At 38.6% G+C, this 18,193-nt stretch overlaps 2 protein-coding genes across 3 annotated transcripts; one reads left to right on the plus strand and one right to left on the minus strand.

The window, feature by feature from the left end:
• Window positions 1-487: 487 nt before the first annotated feature.
• Window positions 488-3,864, minus strand: LOC143573199 (uncharacterized). The gene is made up of 5 exons (XM_077058138.1): window positions 3,761-3,864; window positions 2,722-2,885; window positions 2,518-2,640; window positions 1,601-1,819; window positions 488-1,033 (listed from the first exon to the last, which is right to left on the minus strand). Exons 2-5 carry the CDS (start codon window positions 2,869-2,871, stop codon window positions 659-661), a joined length of 867 nt encoding a protein of 288 aa, XP_076914253.1. The 5' UTR covers window positions 2,872-2,885; window positions 3,761-3,864; the 3' UTR covers window positions 488-658.
• Window positions 3,865-14,449: 10,585 nt separating this feature from the next.
• Window positions 14,450-17,507, plus strand: LOC143573201 (mediator of RNA polymerase II transcription subunit 19a-like). 2 transcript variants are annotated; one of them, XM_077058140.1, is made up of 6 exons: window positions 14,450-14,579; window positions 15,950-16,061; window positions 16,157-16,449; window positions 16,999-17,193; window positions 17,271-17,330; window positions 17,405-17,507. In XM_077058140.1, exons 2-6 carry the CDS (start codon window positions 16,031-16,033, stop codon window positions 17,453-17,455), a joined length of 630 nt encoding a protein of 209 aa, XP_076914255.1. In that variant the 5' UTR covers window positions 14,450-14,579; window positions 15,950-16,030; the 3' UTR covers window positions 17,456-17,507. The 2 variants fall into 2 exon arrangements, with proteins under 2 accessions (XP_076914255.1, XP_076914256.1); XM_077058141.1 differs by having other exon boundaries at window positions 17,271-17,325; window positions 17,405-17,505.
• The last annotated feature ends 686 nt before the right edge of the window (window positions 17,508-18,193 follow it).

Consider the following 18,193-nt stretch of genomic DNA (forward strand, 5'->3'; position numbering starts at 1 on the left):
CCTTCCAAGTGAGATGCTTTCCCTAAGAAATTGTAATTTGTACATGCCTTTTAAGCTCGTGAATTGGATCTTATAACCCTATTAATAATCTGTTAACCAACAAGATTAGATTACGTAATTACTGCATCTATTGGAACGGCGACCTTTATGAAAAGTCACCAATCCAAAATCTGGTTACAGAACTTATGTCAACAACACACATCACACATCACACATGGGCCAAAAACGCCCAAGGTGAGTCTCCTGAGACGGGATGTCACCGTCCTTACTGCTTTTGACACTTCAGGCTTGACTCAACCGATAAAACCATCAAGGAGGAAACCCACTATTGTTGGAAAACCCTCTTGAGTCATATTTCGAACACGTGACCTTAGTATTCCAAAGCTTAACCATCACCCTCATGTCAAAAGGCTAACTGCTTGCTGCATAATCTAAGTATCACAAACCTTCTTTTAACATTGCTGTAACTTTCTTCCAACTTACTAGATACGTTAGAGACGATTAAATGCCCGATAAATTTCAAAAGTACGTTAACAGCTATGTTTCAAATCTCAATTTAATGGTCACACAAATATCACTAACAAAGACAGGATCCACTTAAATCATATGGATACAAAGATGAACAAATGTCGCATGACACCAAATCTAAAAGCTTTATTTAGTACTTTGTCTTCTTTCTTGCAAGAAACCGCTCTTTTGCAGCAGCCAAAGCATCTTGGGTTCGTTTATGATGATCCGCTTTAGGCTTATCTTCGGTTCCAGACTTTTCTTGATTCTCGGACTCTCTCAAAACTTCTTGTTTTAGAGAAGTACCAACAACAGGTTTTGGTTCCATGATTTCAGATTCTTTCTTGGATGTTTCACCAATGTTTTCTTCTTGAAGACTTGCTGACTGTTTTGATGATGGACTTTGACTCTTTGACTCTTCTGTATGCTTATTGGCCTTTGCTGACTCGCCATCTTGTGCTCCAAACGCCACATTTTGTGACAAGTGGAAGTAGAACTCGGTCATATCACCACCTTTCTTAGTAATCTGTTGCACCAAAAGATTAAATTTAGAAAAAAAACTCGTTATATGAAACATAAACATGCAGGTTTCTAGACGAACCGAACGAACACGAACTGAGTACGTTTATGTTCATTCGTTAAACTTTAATTTGAACAAACAATCGAGCATGAACAAATAAACAGACAAGTTTTCATGTTCATGTTTGTTAAGAAAATGAACGTGTTAATTCGTTAATCATATAAACACATGCTTCACGAATGAACATAACCTAGCTACAACCGAGTAAAACTAAATGTGAACAACAATATGTTAAGCCTAAAAAGTAATTAAATGAATATATTAACATATGTAAAAGCAAAAACTCAAAACAAACGTAAAATAACGGGTATATATGAACATAAAGAAACAAATATGAACGAGTTTAAATGAATAACAGAGACGTGTCCAAATCCGTTCATTTAACTAAATGAACAAAAGTTTTTGTTCATGTTCGTTTATCAAATAAACGAACATAAACTAACTTGTTGTCGAACAGTTCACTGAACGTTTGGTTCGTTAACAGACCTATAAACATGAGATTAACGAACTTACATCTTCTTTTTCCTCACGAAGTTGACGCAAACGGTCTTCCTCCAACCACTTCGCTTGCTCTGCAAGTTTCCTTTTGTAAGCACCCGTAACAAATTTGTCCTTATCTGCAAAAAGATGGTCTTCTTTGCTCCTCTCCTTCGCAAGCTTTCTCTCATATATTATCTCATGTTCACGCTCACGCCCTTTTGCTTTGTCTATCAATGCATGAATATACCTTGGCTATAACACAAGATAAAATATTTAGTAATTACAAATTTTTAAATACAACATTCAATATGATTGTAAAAAGGACAAAAACCATAAAGAATAAAATTTTTCCCTGAAAGTCCCTTAACAGATTTTTGCACATGAAAACCAACATACTTTCTGTTTTTATCATAAATTCCCCCAATATGTTAGTTTTTTTTAAAATATTATCTCTCAAAAAATCTATTAACTATATCATTTTATTTGAAGTTTCAAAATATATTTTCAAATAATAATACTTATTAGATAAAAAACTATAATAAAAATAACTAAACATGTATTACGTCAAACATAATAAAACGAAAATTAAAAGTATATAAAAAAGTATACAAACTCAGTATGGAATAAAAAAACGAGTCCAACCCGTTCCGAGCTTGAGATTGAAAGAATGTCTCACAAGTCGAGCTCAAAACAAGCCGAGCTTGAACTCTCGGGTTGTGCTCAGCTCCGCTCGTTTACACCCTATTAATAAATAAATAAAAATCGCATTTTTGTTAAAATTTAACATGTGAAGGGACTTTAATGTGCAAAAAATTGTTTTAGAGACTCTTATGAGAAACTAAATATTAATTTTTTGAAAGCAAAAAATATCAAGGGACTATTATGAAAAAAATACATAAATTATGTTGTTTTTTGACAGTATTTGCCCTTGTAAAAAATATATATGATACCTTTCTTTCTTGCCGATCTTGTGCGACTGGTTGGACTGCTTTTTGCTTCATGTCATCATATACAGCATCATAATCAAACACTAATGGATCTTCTTCTAATGCTTTCTTATGCTGTTCTTCTACCTAAGACCAAACAAAAAAAAGGCTCAAATTTACTATACAAGGAAAAGTGAAAAGAAATTTATGTTTTTATGACTCACTTACATCCTTACGAGCGTTGTTCGTAGTGGCTTGTCGAGAAATATCTCTCCCAACATCAGCATCATCGTCAACACCAAAACCGAGTGCAGTAGGGTGAGTAAGTTGTTTTTTCTGTTTGGATGGTGGTGCTCTCAAGTTTAATCCGTATTTCATTTTAAGTTGTAGACCTGTTATTAACAACAAAGTGCACGTAAGCAAACATGGTTTTCTTGTTCGTTAGTTAAGAAAATGTGAGTGTTCATAAACGTAAACGAACAGAAACAAACAAGCATAACTGACCACAGATAAACAAACATAACCGACCAAACACTAACTAAAAGTTAACGTGAAACATCAAAACTGTTGGCCCTATAAAGTTCATCAAACTAGACTAACAAGTAATAGGTGATGAACGTATAAACGAACGAACTTACACAAACGTAAGCTAATGAACATAAACGAACGAACGAGACTTGCGTTCATGTTCATTCGTTTACTAAATAAACAAACATAACCAAACTTAAGACGCTAGCGAAACTCAAGTGATATTATCATAGGAAAACCCATGTTTGAACCGTCTAATCAGAATCACTACCGATCAAACACTGAAACGCTTACTCCTCGACTTCTATACAACTCCACAAATGTCACAACTCACAAATAAGTTCACAATAACCAAAAAAATGCATAATTTTAACCTTTGAAAATTGCTTTAGCAGGCATGATAAACCCTCAATAAAATTAATGGCTCTTTCGGCGATGATTCGTAAGCTATATAACTCGAATACACAAATCAACAATTAACTATAAAAATAATATGAATTTCATATTATTTAATGAATCAATCAAGACTAACAATTCAATTACTTATAACCATAACATAGGCACACAAATCTTCATAACGATCGATTATTCTAATTAATTACTATTAATAATAATAATAATAATAATAATAATAATAATAATAATAATAATAAAAGGCCTGGCAAAATTAGGGTTTCAATAAACTAAAAAGCTGAGATTCGTACGCGGATTATAAGATAAGATTAAGAAAAAAACTTACCTTTGTTATATACGTTTGAGAAGACGATGAATTGAATATGTAGGGCACGCCGGAGAAGTAGCCGCTGTATTCGATATACGCCGGTGGGAGTCGGTGGCGTAAGGCCGTTTTATTATCTATTATCACTTTGGTGACGCTGAGACGCCGTTGGTGACGGCCCCTAACTAACTTCTCCTTGGATTTTTGTTTTTTTTTCCGTTCTTTTTATCGTAACGAGCATAACGAAAGCTAACCAAACGCCAATTATGTTTTTTTATTTGTTTTAATTCCAATATCGTAACGAACGTGACGGAAACCGACCGTATTCGTATAGACTAACCATCTTAACGCCCGGGACCAACAGCGTTTGGGTTTTACCAATGCGTCAGTTTACCGACCAACGCCACCCCATTTATACACTCAACGCCCAGGACCGACAATGCACGGTTTTACCATTGCCCGAGTTTACCAACCGACGACACCCCATTGGTCCACTTAGTTTTTATATTTTATCCTTTTCTTAGCTCTGATAACATGACAAATGTAGCCGAAACCAACCAAATTGGTGTCCCCGCAAGTGGCCCTTGGCGGCATCTTATTAGTCCATGAATTTTATCATTATTTTTTATTTTTTTTATTTAGTTGAGTTACCATCACTAGTATAATGGAAACCAAGGAAATGTCATTTTTTAAGTTCCGACGCCATAACGAACCTGGCGGATACCGACCAAATTTGCCTAGACGCACCGCCTCAACGTCCATGACCGACAACGCTCGGGTTAACAACACGCAAATTACCGACTGACACCCCCCCCAAGCGCGCGTCCACCATTGGGGTGCAACTGCCCTATTGGGCCACTTGATGACATCTTATTAATCTGTGAATTTTTTTCTATTTAGTTCAGGTAACATAACAAACATAATGAAAACCGACCAAATTAAAGTCAACTTTTTTTTACTTTTGGTACAAAAACGAACCTGACAGAAGTCAACCGAATTCACCGACCCCCCCTCCCCTTCCAATTGGTCACTGGTCCACCTCAATTTTTTTATTATTTTTTCCATTCTTAGCTCCTGTTTAGTTACAAACGTAATTGAAACTAATCGAATTCGTGTCGAGTTACCGCCTCAATACCTAGGACTAGATGTGGGCAAATAAACCGGTTAACCGAATCGACACCCGAAACTGAACCGAAACCGAACCGGTTCGAAACCGATTATGTAGAAACTGGTTTGGAACCAAATGAAAACATAGGTTCGGAACCGGTTTGTAATTTTCTCCACCAAAACTGGTTCCAAACTAGTTAACCGAACCGAAACCGGTCAAAACCCGAACCAAAACCGATCATAACATGGTAAGAAACTGGTTTCAACCCGAACCGAAATCGGTCATAAACCGGTTTTGACTTTTGTTGACCAAACCGAACCGGTTTTAACCCAAACCGGTTTTGAGTTTTAAATTGGTTTGTGCACGACATAGGACAGATAACGCTTGGATTTTACCACCGCCCGGGTTTGCCGACGAAATAAACATTATTTTAAATATTTTTGTGCATTTTACATGTTAATTTGACGCATTAATTTTTTGGGTTTTAACACTCAAATTAACGATGTCTATACTGTAACGAACGCAACCGATACCCACCGAATTCGTGTCGATTCACCATCGTAACGCTTGGGTTTCAACGTTGGGGTTTTGAGTTGCGCCGGGTAAAAAAAACTAGTTATATAATAAGCTTGGGCGTATGTAGTTTCGTGTTCTATGAGTTTAACACAAGTGCCAAACATGAGTTACACGTTTTTAAGTTCATGTACCAATAAGAAGAATTAACAAATCTTATCGTGTATCATGTTTTTTAACTAATTGGTCTTATCGTGTTTTAAAAAGGTGTCCGATTGACGGCAATGATGAGTCCATGACTAGTTTTAACTTTTAAGCTTTGAAGAAATTTATCATTTTTAAATAAATAAATACATAATACCAAACTGATATTATAAAAATAAAGAGGATTTGTCATTATCGATATGATTTGTCAGTCTTGGTCTAGCACGGGGGTGCTCGAAAGCACGGTCTTATATCATTAGATTTTTGTCGGCCCACTCGTGTTGATTAGGTAAGCACGATCGTGACATGGGTAAATCATGTTGGCCCAGCCATGCAAGTTGGAGGTATCATCGTGGCTTGATTGACTTGATGTCGACCTAACCTTGCTTTTGTTCAACATGAACGGGCATCGTCTAATTTTATGCCCGCTTAGGCATGTTGTATGTGGCACACAATTTGTTGGACTTAATTCTCGTCCTCGAGTCAATGAGGCAGGTTGAGTCTACTCATCGAGCCTATGATTGGTTGGTTTCTCGTTTATCAAGTTGAACCCATTACTTGATTTACATTTAATAAATTACTTGGTTAACCAGTCGAGCAAATGACTTGGATAAGAAATTTATTTATTAATTATTCATATTTGTTTTTACTAATTAGTATTTGAGTATGATAAGTTTTTGTATTATAATCTAATTAGGTTTTCAAGACTAAATTAGTATATATACCCGAGTTTGTGGGTTATATTATTAAGAATTGTGAATTGTAATATTTCGAGCTTATGATATAAACTATTGTTTGTGTTTTCGGTTCTGGTCACCAAACTTCACAATTATGCCCCATAGATTGGTACGTGTTTGATAAGGGCACGACACGTGCTTTGACTCCTGATCCAGGTATCTTGAAATGACATGGTTGACTGGTCGTGACAGAATGCTTGCACGATTGTGTCTAGCCACACCTGATAGATTTCTTCGTAATTACTTATGCAAACTCACAAAGAATTAGATGAGGGGTCTAATCCCTTGAAAATGCTATATAAATGGTGAAATATGGTTGCAAATCATGTATAATAAATAACACATCAATTGATTATCAAGTTTCTTTGTTTTTTTTTGCATCTGGATTACAGTGACAGATTTTTGGCTTGAATAACAATAACTTCCGTTGCGTTTTATAAGTAGTGTATGATGAGAAATCCCAACACAATATGATCACAATATAAATACCCAAGAACACCCAGACTGATAAAGAACATTTAAGAACATAATGCATATTCGAAAATCATAAAATCAAATGGCTATCCGTAAGAAGAATGAGTAGTCACTCTTAGTTTACTTTACAATCACTAAACTATACCATAGCATTAGTGTAGGGGTATGGTACTAAACCCGGCTTACGACCTTAATTTATTATGTCTGGCTTATTTTATTATATGGACTAATACAATATTATTGGGCTGAGGGGGTTTTGTGGAGGTAACCCTAACTGGGCTAGGCCCATTAGGGTACCATGATGGTGGCCATGAGGCTCCCTATATAAGGAGGTCTCCACCTCCTTATTAAGGGTTGTTGTTACTCTCAATAAGAGCCACCACCATAACCATTTTTGTGTCTGTAAACAAGAGATCCTCGATATTTCTTAGCAGTCACCTCCACACCCCCAAAAGCCATTGCAGATCTCGAGCTACCGGAGAAGAAGATGAAGTCGTGGTTCGTTTATCTCGAACACCGAGGAACATCGTCTTGGATCAGGTCAGATTCATTTCATGTTTCTACATTGGCGCCATCCGTGGGACGGCAACGAGCTACCCTTCGATTTTCGTCTCGGTTCTCAGATCTGTTCATCCATTATTCTAGATCTGTGATTTTCTTTCTCCCAAGAAAAATCCAGATCTGGAAGTTTACAGAAAGATGCTTCAAGATTTGTTCTATTAAAGCTCAAAAAGATCCATAGATCTAAAAGATGCTTCCAGATCTGTGCAAAAATGAAGCTGAAAAAGATCTAGATCTAGGTTATAGATCTGGATTTTAGGTTTAAAATCACAGATCTAACTCTCTCATCCTCAAAATGGAAGAGACATCATATACTGCGCCATCACCATCGCGGAAAAATGTGATGGCCGCACGTGCGCCATCGCAGATCAGTACTCCGTCATCACGTGCGCTCCAGCGAACAACACTCCCGACGCCGTGCATGCGCGCCCGCGAGTCATCGCTTCGCCGCCATGCATGCATGCCCGCGAGTCACCACTCCGCCGCCATGCATGCGCTCCCACGGAAACCAACATGTGGGTTGAAAGACTTCGTGCCTTTGGTTTGGCGCAGAAGACTCCACCGCCATGTATGCGCGTTCGCAAAAACCCACCATGTGGGTCGTGCCTTTGGTTTTGCGCAGAAGACTTCGCCGCCATGCATGCGCGCCCGCGAGTCACCACTCTGCCGCCATGCAAGGGCACTGCGGAAGATCAAGACTCCGCCTCAATGCATGCGCGCCCGCGAGTAACCGCTCCGCCGCCATGCATGCGCACCGCGGATCAAAACCCCATGCGGGTTGGAAGACGACCCCATGCGGGTCAAAAATAGTACAATATGAGCTTGGAAGACGACACCATTCATGGGCGCCGTGCTCCGACATAACAAACTCTGACCAAGGCGGGTCACCTGCAAGCTCCGCAGGTAAGCACCCGACCACATTCATGTGCGCCGATGGGTTTCAAAACGTCACCATGCATGCGAGCTAAGGATCATCGCGTTACCGTGTATGCATGCGTGTCCCGCTGATCAACTCTACGCCGCCATGCATGCGCTTCCGCAGATGAACAAACCGCCGCCATGCATACGCGCCATGCACATGTTGCACTCCACCGACATGCTTGCGCGCCGCTGCTGATAGTGCACTACGCCTTCATACATCATGCGCGCCCGCGAGTAACCGCTCTGCTGCCATGCATGCGCGCCCAACCCCAAAAAGACATTCTTAATCGCGGAGAAGGTGACAAGAAGGAAGGCGGCGGAGAGCCTAACAGACCTTTACCAAGAATATGGACTCCCCTCACCAAACTAATGCGTTCTATTACCTTTTGCATACATGTTTCACACTTCCCTTTATTAATTTTGAGCAATATAACAACATTGTATTGACTTCAAACTAAAAATAAAACGAAGTAAAACATACATGCGCGAGCTCCAAGCTCAGACGCGTTGACGAGTTTTAACTTTAAAACGTCAGGGCCTTAGCCCAATAATATGAGCCTTAGCTCAAATTACTCAGAACAACCATCCTACGTATTGCGCAGCTGGACCATAAAAATACCTAAGCACAACTAAGGTAAAACACATGCCAAAGCATAGTTGTTAAGGTCTCAGGTCGGGGCCGCGCATGGGATTATAATGGATATAGGCAGAGTAACACATACTGACACGTAAAGGCTAAAAAACTCATTCATAATTCCCTATAATAAATGCACGATAACGTCGCGCAAAAGAGGAATAATGAAATGCCAAGGCACGTGTCAGCATATTCAGAATATCGCAAAATAACTTGAAATATGACAACTGTTAAGGATTAAGTAAAAATAATTTCCTTACAACCTTGTTCAAGTTTCAATGTGTAAGCATACCTTATATTCAACAAGCATCATGCATGCGCCACCGCGGTTCGATACGCCGCCACCACGCATGCGCCACCGCGGTTCGATACGCCGCCACCACGCATGCGCCACCGCGGTTCGATACGCCGCCACCACGCATGCGCCACCGCGGTTCGATACATCGCCACCACGCATGCGCCACCGTGGTTCAATACATTTCCACCATACATGCGCACAGTCGCGGATTAACATTCCGTCAACATTCATACGCGCCACGACAAGTGAATCTCGCCACCGCGTAATGTCATTGCGCCACCACGCGTACACGCCACCACGGATAACCATCTGGCCGCCATGGTGCATGCCACCATGCATGAGTTCCACCGCCATGAAGCAGCAGCGCGCCATCACGCATGCGCGCTGGCGCCGAGCACACGAAGGTCTGACACATAACGTCTCCATCTCTGATGCATGTCAACACCAACCAACCACATGCATTGACGATTCGTTTTAACCAAAGGGATGGAATTTCGCGCAACGCGCGTACAAGAAAAGAAAAAGAAAAAAAAAACAAGCCCTATCAAAAAAGCAAACTATTAAGTCTAATACCCATCTTACCTCGCTCGCGCGAGACAAGACACACATTAGACTGGGGGGGCTTGAAGGGGTATGCACCCGCCTTAACATCGAGCGGGGCGGGTCAACCCACAAGATATAGACAAGAGGCTTGAAATCAGGATGTCATGAAGACACAAAGCCAAAACCTATGCGCAAAGCGCATGAAACATCTGCGCGTGGCGCATATCACATATGCTCACGCATCACATATGCTCACGCATCACATATGCTCACGCATATCACATCTGCGCGTGGCGCATATCACATATGCTCACGCATATTACATATGCTTACGCATATCACATGCTCACGCATATTACATCTGCGCATGAAACATCTGCGCGTGAGAATAAAGAGAAGACCTTGCGCATCCCCGGGATAGGCGCATAAAGGACAACACAACAAATGAGACAATAGTCTAATCCAAATCAGGATAAGGACAACCATGATTGTACTCATCAGACAACCTTCCAGAAGGTATCTTTTAAGGAATAAAGAATGTGCTGATGTTGACAGCTGCCAATGAAGGGTGGACAACTCAGCAAAGCCCATGTGCCACCACGTGATGGCACATGGGTCAGGTAAAATACCTTGGTCAGAGAATAATCAATGAAAAAGCACTAGGTGTCCTAAGTACACGTGGCGCGAAGCAATAGGAGGAGGCCAAAAAGGCCCTAATTGGGTCTGAGCCCAATCATTGGAAACCCTAATAATATAAATACCACACCACCTCCACAGTTGGAGCCAGGCAAGAAAATATATTCTAAGTCCTTTACTCATTTTCACAACACACCGCCATGCATGCGCCCGCGGACCAACACTCCGCCGCCATGCATGCGCACTCACGGATCACCACTCCGACGCCATACAAGTGCGCTGCGGACGAACTCTCCCGGCCATGCATGCGCCGCGTCGGAGGAACACCCCGACGCCATGCATGCGCAGTGCTGAGGGTCAAGACTCTAACGCCATGCATGCGCACGCAACCCTTCGCCATGCATGCGCGCTCAACTCTCCGCCATGCATGCGCGCTCAACTCCCGACATGCATACGCGCTCAACTTTCAGCCGCTATGCATGCGCGCCCGCGGATCACCACTCCGCCGCCATGCATACGCGACCTTGGATCACCACTCCGCCTCCATGCATGCGCGCACCGCAGATCAACACTCCGTTAGACCAACACCGATCACTAAAGAACGCATACATCTTCGCAACACAACTTTTTAAAATCGACAAACGGGGGTGGAGGTCTTATTCTGCTCCGACACGACATCCCTTACAAATTTGTGGGTCTTCGAACAAGAAACAGTTAGCTAAATAAATAATATTATAGCATGTCAGTAGTGCAACGTAAGCATTGTCAGTATCATCACATGTCACGTGACAACAAAGTCTTGATGGAGGAATTAATTTCCAAATTTTCAAAAACAGCCCCCTCAACTCTTGAGTCATATTTATTATGATAACAAAATAAGGATTTAAGCTGTTGACATTTACCCCCCTCTACAAGTATAACAAGGAAACCTTCCGCGATCTGAAAGAAGTCTCGCGTCAGAGGCGCGGAACACTTGCGTTAGAGGCGTGGAACTCTCATGGCAAAGCGAAAACAATTCTCGCGTCAGAGGCACGGAACACTCGTGTCGGAAGCGTGGAATCCTCGCGGCCAAATCCCAGAAGGCTAACAATAGCACATGCTTGGTTACAAATTCCTCAAGTAAGTGAATTACTTCACAAGTTTTTACAAAACCTCAAACTTTTTGCCTATATTGATTTTGGTTTAACAATCAAAATAAAACAAAACGAAAAGTATGAGTATATAAGATTCGCATGAAATGGCACAAAAATTGTGCTTATATTAATGCAGAACATACGGCTACGCGCCATACTTAAAGGTTGGGAATCCTCATAAACCCATACGGCCACACGCCAAACTTAAAGGTTGGGAATCCTCATAAACCCATACGGCCATGCTCCAAACTTAAAGGTTGGGAATCCTCATAAACCCATACGGCCATGCGTCAAACTTAAAGGTTGGGAATCCTCATAAACCCATACGGCTACACGCCATATTTAAAGGTCGGGAGCCTAATAATATCCCACATGGCCACGCGCCAAACATAAAGGTCGGGAGCCTAATAATATCCCACATGGCCACGCGCCAAACATAAAGGTCGGGAGCCTAATAATATCCCACATGGCCACGCGCCAAACATAAAGGTCGGGAGCCTAATAATATCCCAAACGGCCACGCGCCAACGTAGGTTGGGCACACCTCATAATTCGCCCAAGGATGGGAACCTTGTAATACATCCATTGTTAGTTTATATATTTTTGCAGGCTCGGCTACGAGTCGCGCAAGCACCTATGACATTATTATTATTATCTGGACATTTGTGCCTCCATTATTATTTTGAAGACAAGCCGGGATAGTCATCCTGCGTAGAAGAGGCCCTTGTGGGCCAATCATTATCATCATATTATAGCTCATAAGCCGCAACTCGCGCATGCTTCATTATTTTATAGCTCGTAAGTCGCCTCGCGCGCAAGCTTCATTTTTTTCATAGCTTGTAAGCTGCCTCGCGCGCAAGTTGCATTACATTATTATCGAGATGCGCACTCTATCTTTTATCAGGCCCCGCGCCACTATTGTTATGATGCGTGCTATATCTTATTCATGCCAGTGCACCATTATTATCATAAGGATCACAACATGTCTCCATCATGGAGAAAACCTCTCAAAACTCAAAGACAATAAAGACAAGGCCGAAGAAAGGGGAAAAAACCGCCTCATATCCTAACACACCTTATGAAGTCCAGCGCTCCACCTAAACGCTTGCACGCCTAGGAGCAACACTGGACTTGGGGGGCTTGTAGGGGTATGGTACTAAACCCGGCTTACGACCTTAATTTATTATGTCTGGCTTATTTTATTATATGGACTAATACAATATTATTGGGCTGAGGGGGTTTTGTGGAGGTAACCCTAACTGGGCTAGGCCCATTAGGGTACCATGATGGTGGCCATGAGGCTCCCTATATAAGGAGGTCTCCACCTCCTTATTAAGGGTTGTTGTTGCTCTCAATAAGAGCCACCACCATAACCATTTTTGTGTCTGTAAACAAGAGATCCTCGAGATTTCTTAGCAGTCACCTCCACACCCCCAAAAGCCATTGCAGATCTCGAGCTACCGGAGAAGAAGATGAAGTCGTGGTTCGTTTATCTCGAACACCGAGGAACATCGTCTTGGATCAGGTCAGATTCATTTCATGTTTCTACAATTAGCAAACAAATTCTATAAAATCTAAAAGATATTGACAATCACATTCGTAATTACATAAATAATAATAAAAGAAAACAACAAAATATCTAAAAATGCAAATAAGAAATACAAAAATATCTAAAAAAAAACAAAAAAAGATATGAACAAATCCGATGCCACTAAATGAACCAATCACGCTTGCGCCACCAAGCTTCATCTGGTACTAATTACCAAACGTAAAAAGGTTAAACAAAATCTTCATCACCTTTTTTTTCTTTTTTTATCACCATAACGATTGATAACAAATACTCATTGATAGCAGTTATTCCAGGAATTTTGCTATTTTGACAACATCAATCCTTTGATGTATTTTTCAACATGCATGCGCATACTTGAATATGTCAGTGTATATATACATATACTAAAAATCACTATATTTTTTATTTTGTGTTTAATTAAATAATATATTTTTATACATTTATTATTATATTTTCTCTCTTCTTTACTGATAATCACTTTCATAAAATATTTAAAAATTATACGTTATAAACAATGTACCCCCAAATTTAACTCCCATATAACATTTTTTTTACCTTTATTCACAACCACTCGTAACCATAACATATAATTTAAAAACTCACTCGTATAATTATATGACACATGTTGGAATACTCTTAAGTTACTTTTAGTTTTCAGGCTTTCATAATACCATGAAAAATACGTTCATGGACCGTACATGTTAGAGATCATTATGCTACAATGTGTTTAGTTTAGAAGTAGATTCTCACCCATATATACTAATAAGTTCGTCAAGAACACAATAGATAGCAGGATTGACAAATCGTAGGCGATATCAATGCTGTAGATCCATTATTTCTTTATCAACGCTACATACTTCAAACGAAACTGAATATCAAACCGCGATAGAAAAACCATAAATAACAGAATAATACCTGGGTTCACTCTTCCTACGGTAAGACAAATAAACCCATCTACAAACAACACTTAAAAAAATACTAAATATGATTTTCTTTTGTTTAGTTAAAATTACCAAATATCAATTTGGTTTAGTGCTAAGAGGCTTGCCCTCCTTAAGTGGCGGCGCATGCTGGTGGAGGGATGGATCAAGACTTTAATTCCAGGTTAAGCTTACGAATTTCATCCGGTTCCCATGCATAACAGGGTACGGTCAATGAGTCAACCTTGGACATAACCCTAAACATGATAGGTTTACACGTGAGATACTGGGCCTTTTCGCTTTTCGTAACAAAATAAAATGTATTTCGTTATTTATAGAAATATTAACTAAACTAAAAAAATATAACAAAAATAAATTAATAGGTAATGACGGTTTTACCCTTCGGAGACTAGTCATCCGCTTATAAATAGTCCATCGTCAGCAGCTTGACAGAACATCATCATCTCTCTCGAACACAAATTAGGGTTTATTCGACAAACCCCCAAATCACCATTAATTAATTCCATAACCCACACTGCAATTAACCTCAATTCAATCCAAATTCAACCTCCACACATTCCGAATCAGGTACCTTTAACCTCTCCGCATTACTCGATTCTTCAATTTCAGTTTATTGCTACAATTACACGATTCACACGATTCTACTTAAATGCTAAGTTTTAGTGCAATTAAGTGCTTGTTAGTGCCGAATCTGGTGTTCAATTGAGTCAATTTGAATGTGATTTGAGTTTTGGTTAAGTGTGGATTATTGGAGATTTGGTTGATTGAATATTGGGGATTTGAAAATTTTGATTTTGGGTTTATTGTGTTTAAGTTGATAGATTGTAAGATTCGAAAAATTGGGTTTTTTTTAAAATTTTTTTTTTATTCTTTGTTTTTTATTTTTTTTTCTTTATTTGGGATTTGGAAGTGTGGCTTAATGTTTTTTTTTCAGTTATTTTTGTTTGACTTGACTTATGACTTATGACTTATGAGAGCATGATTTATGTGTGCTTTGTTTTGCTATGTACTATTTTAGGTACATTAAAAGGTTCATGAAAGAGTTATATTTTAGTTTCTTATCTAGGATTGTAAACAAGTTGAAAACGACCATGAATAGCTAGCCGAACGGAATTTTTTGTTCGTGTTCGGTTTATTATTTAATGTTTTGGATACGTTAAAAGGTTAATTAAATAGTTCCTATTTTTGTTTTGTTACCGGATCTTAGGTTTTGTCATACGTTTAACATTTGACATTTCTTAAGGTCATACGCTTTAAGTTGTTGATGTTTTTGTAATTTGTTTGTTTCGTGAGTAAATTTCTTTTTTTTTACACACAATTTATGATTCGTATGTGAAGTATCGGGTTGAATGAATTAAACAATAAATGATCTGTATGATTATGGATTTTTAATGCTGGATTTTACAAGTTCATGTAATAATGGTGAAATCAACAAGTATAAATGAAGAACAAATGATGTAAATAATCTCACATTTATTATATTTAATGAAATTTGCATGAAATGTTTACAATGAAGATCCACACCCTCACTACAAGTATGTAGCTTTATTTATAGCCCCGAAAACAAGAAAGGATTTAATTACATTTATGCCTCTCCTGGTTCTCGTGTGCAATACTAGCTGGCAACTATAATTCCACCAGCAACATTTGTACATTCGTGTGGAATGTCACACGAAACCCTTTATGCGAAACCTAGATACTTTCTTTTAAGCTTTCACACGAAACCACGTTTTATGTAAATAAACTTTCGCGTGCGCTTGATCTTGGGAAACTGTGTTTGACATACACGAATGTGTGAATGTTGCGGGTGGAAATATAGGTGCAGATTACTGTTGTACACGAAACCCTTTCTTCACGCGAAACCTTGATGCTTTTGTGTAAATAAACTTTCGCGTGCACTTGAATCTTGATCATGCTAAACCGTGTTTGATACGCAGCGGTCTCAAATCTAGGTCCATGCACATTCTATCAATTCTCAATTGATAATGATACAACATCCTCACTCGTGATTGCGATTGATGGATCCTGAAACAAAGAATTTTGGAAAAGGTATGCTGTGATGTAATAAAAGTTTGTTTTGAATTAAATGATTTAATGGTTTTTTGTATCTTTTTTATGACTGTTTGTTGGTGTTGATAATGTAGGGCCGAGGGAGTTGACGGGTGCTGTGGATCTTTTAAGTTATTATAAATTGTTACCTCATTATGAGTTCTTCTGCAAGAAGTCACTTCCTGTGTCGATTTCAGATACACATTACCTTCATGATATTGTTGGAGACACAGATATTAGAAAAGGCGAAGGGATGCAATTAGATCAGCTTATTAATGACACATCTGTATCTAGAGATACAACAAACACTCGTATACAACCGTTTGATCTACACACTTTGAACGAAGCCTTTCAGCTTAAGGAGACCACACCAGTTGACCTCCCATCTGTAAGATATTCCTTTATGTTTGCTGCTTTCTAACGTGTTAAATATGATTTTTCAAAAAAGAAAAATAATATATTTAGTTTGGTCAAGACCGGCTTAATTTTGGTTTGCTTTCGGTTTTGCATGTAATTAAAAGAATTGAAAAAACCGAAGCGAACCTAATGTATTTATTTCCATTTTTATATTTGAATGCAGTCATGTACTTTATAAGAATTATTAAGTACCGTAATCCCAATATTTTAGTCCAAAGGTATAATAATCAGTTAATCATTAGTTAACACAAAGAGTTGAGCCCATGTTAATTATTTCAGTTCAAAAATTTCAAGCCCAAATGAAAATTTGATTTTTTTTTTGTTCGGTTTGACCCAAAACGGGTCCATGCACACCCGTAAATTGGTTTCATAAGCAAAACATGTCTTTAGTGCGGGGGAAAACCAGCTGGGCTGTGCTGATCTGCAAACAAGTTTTTGCTCAATTTAAATTAATATTTAATGTGTTTGTTATGATTGTGAGAACAATATTGCTATAATAATAATGTGTGTTGTTTTATAGTCCGAGAAAGGGATGCCTACTATAGCTGGAAAATCAAGAAGTGAATCAAAGGACAAGGATAAGAAGCATAAAAAACACAAGGACAAAGACCGAGAAAAGGACAAAGAGCACAAAAAACATAAGCATCGACATAAAGACCGAAGTAAAGATAAGGACAAAGAAAAAAAGAAGGATAAAAGCAGTCATCATGACAAGGTTAGATCAATGCTAGTTTTGGTTAATAATAATATATTCGAGAATCTAATGGTGTTACTTTATTTTAACCGTTACAGAAATGGAAGCATGATGGAAACGAAGATGTTAATGACATTCACAAACAGAAGAAAAGTAAGGTAATTTGTAAGCATTTATATTGCATTTTATGATTTTTTCGAGTTCCTTGTTTTTATTATTAATAATTTTGCAGCACAAGAACTCAAATATTGATGAGATAGGAGCAATAAGGATAGCAGCTTAAAGTGGTGTATATTATTGTTTTTTCTCTTATTTCAAAATGAGGTCCTTTGTTGCATGCTAATTGAGGTACCAAAGTTTGTACTTATTTTATGGGGGACCCAATTTGAAATATTTGAATATTATTGTTTCTTTTTGCAGAATAGTTTCAGGACTAATTAAAGATGTTAAAGGAGGTGGATTCACCTGTTAAGTTAGATTATTCTAAGGTATATTTTATTGGAAAAAGAGACTTGTTTGTTGTTTGTTTCATAGTTTTGGGCTTTCATATAATATAAAGACAGTAGTTTCAACTTTTTTGGATATCTGGTCTAATCATCTCTAAAAAATGTGTAAGATAGTTTTCTGTTTTTCACTAGCAGGCAAGCTTTTGGTAAATATTAGTGAGGTAAGAAGATGAATATATGGGTATCTAGAGTAATTAGTAAATATAGGTCATTACTCTTTTAACTATGCAACATTCTTCTGTAAACGTGCTGCCTATTTTTGAGAAAAGCTTTTTATTTGCTTCTATACGCGGTTCAAGTAGGTTTACTTTTGTTTATCAAGATGTGTTAACTCTTGTTTAAAAATAGTTTAGAAACGCAATTTTGACGAATTGCGAATGCATGGCGCTCTGGCGAGATTTTTCGTTTATTATAGGCACAAAAGTGACAAATTTATCTACTGTTGTGTACTTATATTTTGAAGATTCACTAACTCATCTTAGTAAGATCTAGGGTTATAATATCGTTGAAAATCA

This window comes from Bidens hawaiensis, unplaced genomic scaffold (genome assembly GCF_021521415.1).
Source record: "Bidens hawaiensis isolate Kalapana, Puna unplaced genomic scaffold, B.hawaiensis_p1.1 tig00026238_1, whole genome shotgun sequence".
NCBI classification, from domain to species: domain Eukaryota; kingdom Viridiplantae; phylum Streptophyta; class Magnoliopsida; order Asterales; family Asteraceae; genus Bidens; species Bidens hawaiensis.